We start from the raw sequence: 8,350 nt of genomic DNA on the forward strand, positions 1-8,350 counted from the left end.
GGGGTGGGGGAAGGGTATAGGGAACTTTCAGGATAGCATTTAAAATGTAAATGAAGTAAATTCCTAATAAAAATTGGAAGAAGAAAAAGCTTAGCTGAGATATATCTATAAGTTACAGACTGCCTCAGTACCTAACATTAAAAGTCATCACAAACCCTTCCTCTACCCCACTACAGACATGATGTTAGTAAATTAAGTATTATCATGAGGGAATTCTGATTGTGATTGCTGATAATCTTGTGATTGATTTTGAAACAAAAAGACCATTATTTTAATATATCATGATCTATGATATCGTAGTTTCAAACCTGCTTATATCCTGAGAGAGCTTCATAGGTAATTACATCACCAGTTTGAAAATATATTCAGTTAAAGTATTTTCAAGATTTCAGTATGTTTTTCTATATTTTATCCAATCAAAGAGGATCTACTCTTGGATAAATGGCTGCTGCTGATGCATGCTGATGCTGATAAATGACAGCCATCTTTTCTTTCTACATCTTTGTCTGCTCATTTTTACTTTTGGTCTGGATTTATCATGGTAACTGACATAGGGGCTGGTTTCCCAGGTGTTAGTACCAGGGATTCGCTCCCGAACGGCTTTTCCTTCCTTTTTTTCCTTCCTTCCTTCATTGGGAATCCCCCCGTGAATGGTATTAAGCTTTTCAATAGCCATAAAAAAAATGTTTATTCAAGAGAGTAAAACAAATGTGAAACATTCAGGAGAGAGTATACAGAGATACAAAATTCTCATCAGTCCTAGAATATTATAGATGTTTGAGCCTCCAAGGAACATCTTTAGAAAAAAATAGGTTCTTTGAGTATGTTGCACTTCCTGTTTGTATCTATGCAGGGTGATAACCATGAAAATGCTTATTGTTGTTGTAAATACTATTAATTTATTAGTTCTAAATATGACTGGACCAGTGCCTTAATAATTGAGACATGGGTCCTATTTAATCAGCTTAGCACAATTACTGGGAGATTACTGGCAGTTTTCTCTATGCAAACTGCCTAAATCTCAGCTTCTCTCCCCAAGTTATTTGCTATTTAAGTCTGTCCCAGATTATTTCTAGTCCATTAGTCTGTCCTCAGGATGCACTGCTTCTGGTTCATTTCATCTAGTGGAGTCCTCCTGCTCTCATCTTCTCCTTTTTCCTCCTCTTCTCACTCCAGTGTGTTCCCTACCTGTGACCCACCAGCTCAATAACTGCTTACCTCAATTCTACCTATTAATTGGCTGTAGCCATTTTATTTAACCAATAGCTTTATAATGGGGAGCACAGTTTAAACAACAATGGCAGGTGCACACGAGAATTCATTCATCTAGGGACAACCAAATCATGGTGTTCACAATTTAGTATTTATATACACAGCACCACACCAATCCCCAACAGATTCTGGAACAGAACCCAATCCCCCCCACACACAGAAAGTCCTGGGCTACTACCAATGGTATTTATATGAAATACCTGACATATACTGGGGGATTGGTGTATGATACCAATAATCTTCTTTGTTGATATTACTACCATATCCCCCATTTTCCAGTTACAGACAGGGGAACCATGATATTGACCATCGTGTTCAAGACATAGTAGAGGAGCCTGGAGTCACCTACATACTTGACAGTTTTCACCTTAAACTATGACAATGGATAGGCATAGTGATGGCCTGAAGAGGCAGTTGCATCCAATGAGGACACCACTTGCCAATTTCTGAAGATAGAAATTTAATTTACATCCAAAACTTTAAAAAATTCCTTAACTTTAAATATGACATCACTTCATGTATTTCTCTGGAGGTACTAAGATTCTGACTATGTTCCTGTGGATGAGAATTCCATCTATGTACTTAAGCACATCTTTTGTTAAATAAAGGAAAAGGGAATGCCAGTGAAGAAAAAATATCTTCTAGTATCCCCATGGGTATCCCAATTATAAGATAAGTTTACCTCCTTAGGGAAGTAAAGACATTCGTAGCTCACTGCCATGCCATCACATGTCGGACCTCAGGATTTCTTGCTTGCTCTCTGTGAAATCTTACTTTCCTCTCAGGATTAAGAATTACCAGATCAACTTCAACAGTAACCTCTTAATAGAGAAGAATATTAAATTGGCCCTTGTTTTCTCTCATTGCTATCAGTGGCAAACAATTTTCAGCTAAGTTTTTTGTTTCCCAAGGCTCTGTGTCCATTGCTATTGCAGGTAAAATCATAATTGCGAGTCTGAGGGGAGAGGAGATCAAAGACTAACAGGCATTGCCCACCATCTAAGGCAATAAACTTACCAAGACTAGAGCAATGAGAATACAGTTCTAGAAGAGATAGAGATGTGATTTTCTAACACCTGTCTGGCAATCAGATTTTATGAAGAAAATACACTATCAACATTCTGGTAAGTCATCACCTGAGTAAAACTGGATCTGAGACTGAAGCTGTTTCATAACAGAGAAAGCAGAATTGCTCCTCAGCAAAGGAAGCACAACAGCAAGAGACGTGTGACTCTAGACATACCACTACCCTGACTCTCATGACTGAGAATAAGCTTCACTCATAGAGGCCATTGCCACTTAATCCAAATAGCTATGAAATCTAGTTTTCAAAGAGATCCAGGCTTTTTTCTTAATCAAGTTTGTTGAGCCTCTAAGACAAGAATCCTAAACAATATTTTCAGAGTTATTAAAACTGTACCTATACCATGTCAAGGTTTGTTTACAAGTTTGTAATAAATATGAAGGAAGTGTCTAGGTTTGTAGAAAAGTGCCCTTTATCTGCATTATTATTCTTTCAGAGTTTCTGGAAACTGACACTTTTATGCACACTGAGATACTTCCTGCACATTCATTACAAACTAGAAATCAAGCCTTGATGGAATATGGGTATAATGTTATTAGCCCTGAAAAATCTAGTTTAGGATTCTTCTGGTAGAGTGTCAACAAGAATGATTAATGAAAAGCCTGGATAACTTTGAAAACCATGAAAATGAGTCAGGTAAGTGAGATGCTAGTAGTTATCATCCCGATAACATTCCCATCTCTAACCAAGAGCCTATTTCTGTCTGTAGCATCCTTGGTGAGGACATTCAGGAAGATCTAACACAGAGATAAACAGTTTGTAGCATCAATTTTCATAGGAGCCACAAAATGTTTTCACCGATTTAAGATGTTCTTTGTTGATAGAGAAGAATATGTGAACATATGAAGTCTCAGAAGACTCTCCTTTGTGTTCTTTTTCTGGTTACTTAATACTGGTGTAAAGAGTAAGGGCTGATACGCATACCCAGTGAAATTAGATCTGAAAAAACTATATCATATGGGAAATGCCTCGTCACAAACATTCAAGTTTGTGTACATAAACTGTTATAACAATCAAACTGAAAACTTGCTTCAACGCTAATAGCACTACTAAGCTCAGCTAATGACTGGTACATCAGTTCATCCAATGAAATAAGCAATGTATTTATTCCTTTCTATACATTTTTGCTATTATGTGATTTCTTTGTTTTATAAGGTGATGCTTTAACCACTGATCAACCAATAAGTCTTGTGATTATTTGATGTGCTGTTTTTCTTTATATGAAATAAGTGAGTTCTAGGTCAACACCTTTGACTCATGCTGCACTTTATTCATTGCACAGACATAGAATCTTTCAGGACCCTGAGTTTTTTAATAGAGTAGCTTATGCACTTCTATCAACAGATCTCAATGTTCACTAATAATTTATATTGGTCTATACCATTAATATTCACAAACCAATGGTTACTTGAAATAGATAGAAATCATGAAAGTCTAGCCACATGTGACACAATGAGAACATAAGAAAACAGAGGCAAATACTCCACAGACATACCTGAAAAATCCAATAAATAACTAGTACTAATGGAGCATGTGGAATGGTTATACACCCAAAATATCATCACCTAGCCAGATATTCCTCTCAGTATCCCGAAACAACAAAATTTTCTAAATCTCAACTATACTATATATAACTCAGATTCCTTCATCTTCTCTTATAACACATTAAGTAATAATATATACCTCATAGGTTTAGAAGGGTCAACTAATTATACATTGTTTTTCTTAGAAATCTAGGATCTATACATTTAAAAGTCATAGAGAATCACTTATTAATTCTAGTGAGAATAAGTTGCATGGCAAATGCCAGGCTTTAAGTAACATGAAGCAAGTAGTCCATGCCTACCTCCCCATGCAGAATCCTTGGGTTCAGGCAGTAGAGTCTCATCAAATCACATCTGGTGATATGGTTATAGGGGTTATTTTGGTATCACAGACTGTTGCTAGAGTTTTGGGCAATTCGTGTCTCCTTTACAATTATATAGTGCTTTACTTCAAAACATACAAATTAAAGCACATGGACTGGATTTTGATGCACTTGATTGTGTCCAACTTCTTAACTCTCCTATGTAAAGGTGTTCCACAAGCAATGGCAGCTTTTGGTTTCCAATGTTTCTTCAATGATTTTGAGTGCAAGCTACTTTCCTACCTTCATAGGGTGGGAAGAGGTGTGTCATTCGGCAGAGCATGCATATTGAGTGTCTTCCAGGTCATCACCATCAGCCCAGAGGGTGCCATTTGGACAATCTTTTTTAAAAAAGCACCCAAGTACATCAGCTCTTCCCTATACTTGACCTGGATTCTATCTCTCCTTTTTAGCATTGTTTCACTTAAGTACATGTCTGCAAAACTGTGCAATGTTAACAACACCAATCTCAAGGACTTGGGTTACTGTTCTGCTCATTTTTTTGACAAAACTGCTGAAGTACTGCATGCAGTACATGTGATTATCCCTGGTGCTGTGTGCATGTTTTTCATGCTGTGCTCCAGTGGTTCCATGGTTCTCATTCTGCACAGGCACAAGCAGAGGATGGAACATATGATTAGGAGCAATATTTTCCCTAGATCCAGCCATGAGTCCAGAGCAACACAAACCATTCTTCTTCTAGTGAGTACCTTTGTCTTTTTTTATACACTCTCCACACTTTTAACTATTTGTTTAAACTTTTTGGTTAATCTTACCTGGCATCTAGTGAGTATCCATGCAATTTTCTCAGTGTGTTTTGCTTCTGTAAGCCCCTACTTGCTCATGAGACATGGTTCCAGCACATCCATCCATTGCTTTGCCTGGGTAAACTATCAAAAATCCTAAAGGTCATCCTATGTATTCCAAACCCTTATGGAATTCTCACATTATTTATCATGCTCAGAGAAACGTTTGTATTCAATAGGAATATTATTGTATTTTTGTATAACAATATTTAGTGCTAAAGGTATGTGTATGTTTTTGCTTGTTTTTTTTCATATAAGAACAAGTCAGCACATATTTACTGAGATTGTGTTTACTATCCATCAAGCAATACCACTGGAAGACAGCACTGAACATATCAATCACAAGGTATAGAAGGATGCAAATAATTGTGAATTTCAGAAACTGAAATAATGATAACTACAACAATAACAAGTTGCTTTCAAACAAAATGCATTTCATATTAGCTTTCCTTTCTGGGGCATGAGTGAAAATGAAAATAAACTGAAATTCTTTTATTGCTCTCCCTGTGTTTCATATTAGTGGTGTTGCTTTAACCTTGGAACTAATGAACACAATATTTCACTTGAGTCCATGTAATATGACTTTTTTTGCTGGAAATTGGGTGGAAATATTGTGGGTGCTCATCATCATATGATGTATGCTTTATGCCATCCGTACAATTTTGTTTATTTGTTTGTTTGTTTGTTTGTTTTGAGACAGGGTTTCTTTGTGTAGCCCTGGCTGTCCTGGAACTTACTCTATAGACCAGGCTGGCCTTGAGCTCAAAAATCCTCCTGCCTCTGCCTCCCAAGTGCTGGGATTAAAGGTGTGCACCACCACTGTCTGGCACAACTTTTTTCTATATGTGGATTTTTCACTACTTTTAATTGCTTACACAATCATGCACATAACTGGAATTTAAAATAAATTCATACTATGGTTAAAAACAATCAAAATCTAAAATAATTGAATGAGTATCAAAAATGTCAAATTAGGACATGACAAGCTTGAATTCCTTTCCTAGATTAAATTTTCAGTTATTAGTATGTATCTCTGAAGCATTCATGAAAGTCAGGTTTCTTGTTGTTAATAACATTTCCCAGTAAAAGTACGCTGTGCATGGAGCTTCAGCCTTGGAAATGACTATTCCATTGTCCATCATGCTTTTCCTTGGTTAAAATCATGATCTCACATGAGGAGTTGTTACCTGTACTGCGGCTGCAAAGGGCTGGGCCTGACAACAACCAAACAAGCATCAGGAAGAAGCATCAGGGAGGTTATCTCTCAATACAACTTTCAGCCAAGGATTAACATTGTCTTCATAGCAGAATCTTTAGTATAGCAGTTTCCTCTAATTTGAAACATTCCCTCAAGAGGAAGTAAATATGGGGACGATGAGGTCCCTGGAATCATAAGAAGACAAATTTTCCTTGCCTGTGAAAGAAGAAACCTGCAAGGACCACAAGATCCTCTCTTCAGTGCTATTAAACAATAAGTCAACTGTTGTGGGTTGTGGCTTCTGTTTCTTTCTGCCTAGGGGAAATTGGTAGATAGGTGGGAATTCTTAAAAGCCATAAAAAAAGCTTCAGCATTGCCTTTTCAATCTCTATGTTTCTGTTGGTGATGTAGTTGCTTTTCTTCTCTTCCTGTTTGTTGTGATGGCTAACATAATACTTAAAGTTTAAACTTACTTTATGAGAAGCCACAAGGCAAAAACACTCCCATCATGAAAGTTCCTAGTTGTACAAAGTATAACCTGGCAGCCTATTACATTTTGTCTCAGACACTGAAGACTATTTGAAAAAACTCTCTGCAATGCTTTTTATTAATTATTTTATTTATTTATATCCCAAATGCTATATCCTCTCACAAAGTTTGTCTTCCCATCCTCCATCCTTTTTGCCTCTGAGAGGGTACCCAACCCTGCTATCCCCCTACCCTAGCACATCAAGTCTTTACAGGATTAGGTGTATACTCTAGCACTGAGACCAGGCAATGCAGACCTCTGCAACATAAGTCCCAGGGTCTTTGGTCCAGCCCATGTATGCTCTTAGGTTGGTGACTTAGTCTCTGGGACTTCCCACAGGTCCAGGTTAGTTGACACTTTTGGTCTTCCTGTACAGTTGGATCCCCTTCCCTTCCTTCAATCCTTCCCCTAACTCTTCCATCTGGGTCCCTGATCTCATGCCAATGCTTGGCTATGAGTATCTGCATCTGTCTCAGTCAGAAGCTGGTTGAGTCTCTCAGGGGACAGCCATGTTAGGTTCCTCCGTACAAGCACAATACTGCATTAGTAATAGTGTTAGAGATTGTTGCTTGCCCATGGGATGGATCCCAAATTAGGCCAGTCACTGTTTTTGCCATTCCATCAGTCTCTGCTTCATTTTTGTCCCTGCAATTCTTTTAGACAGGAACAATTTGGGGTTGACAGTTTTGTTGTTCTACAAAAGAATGGGTCACAAGGATAACTGCTATTTCTGCTTTTGTAATCAAGCTTGCTTGCTCTACTAAAGTATAACCATATGTTCTTTTCCCATGTAAGCCCTGGATTGACATGGCATTTAAAGATGGATCTTGGCATGCTCTGAGAATTAGGCCATATACCAGGAAACATACATTTTTACTGTTTTCATTTTGGTGTCAGAAATAGCTACAACAGTTTTCTATTTTGTGGGATAATTTTAGAAGGGCTAATGTTTGTTCTTCTTTCTCAGACATGGTGAGTCCATTTTAGTCTGAAGAAATTAAATAGTGACACTGTTTCTGAACAAACATGAGCAAATATCTATTTACCCCGGACAGGGAACAAATTTCAGAACAAAGTTTTAGAATTGTGTTTAGACTATTTTGTGAGAGGCTCTTTCTGGGGAGCTTAAATACACATAGAAAGCAAACTCACAAAAAATCCTTATATCTTGGAAAACAAGTTGATATTTTTTAGGTCCACTAAAAGAAGTATGGAGAAGGGATTGCTTACAGTGTTGTGGTCTGGAGTCATTCAGTGTTTCACCAATATGACAACAAAAAAGCATTAGAATCCTTCTAAGTCTATGATCACCTTCCTCATGATGGAATGGATATTTCAATACAGAGGAAACAGTAAAAAAAAAAAAAAACTCATCTCCTTTTTTCTAGCTCTTAGTGTACTTCTCCCTCTCTTATTCAGTCTAGCAGCAATTTGGAGGAGTGGTGTGTATGTGTGTGTGTGTGTGTGTGTGTGTGTGTGTGTGTGCGTGTGTGTGTGTGTATGATATATATATCACACTGTGTGTGTGTGTGTGTGTGTGTGTGCATTTGTGTGT

General features: G+C 37.4%; 1 protein-coding gene across 1 annotated transcript; it reads left to right on the plus strand.

Annotated features, from left to right (window-relative positions):
* The first annotated feature begins 4,178 nt into the window (after nucleotides 1–4,178).
* Nucleotides 4,179–5,169, plus strand: LOC110338428 (vomeronasal type-1 receptor 4-like). Its single transcript, XM_021221795.1, has one exon. The coding sequence runs from the start codon at nucleotides 4,179–4,181 to the stop codon at nucleotides 5,166–5,168; it is 990 nt and encodes a 329-aa protein (XP_021077454.1). The 3' UTR covers nucleotide 5,169.
* The last annotated feature ends 3,181 nt before the right edge of the window (nucleotides 5,170–8,350 follow it).

The sequence above is a fragment of the Mus pahari genome, chromosome 21 (genome assembly GCF_900095145.1).
Source record: "Mus pahari chromosome 21, PAHARI_EIJ_v1.1, whole genome shotgun sequence".
Classification (NCBI taxonomy): domain Eukaryota; kingdom Metazoa; phylum Chordata; class Mammalia; order Rodentia; family Muridae; genus Mus; species Mus pahari.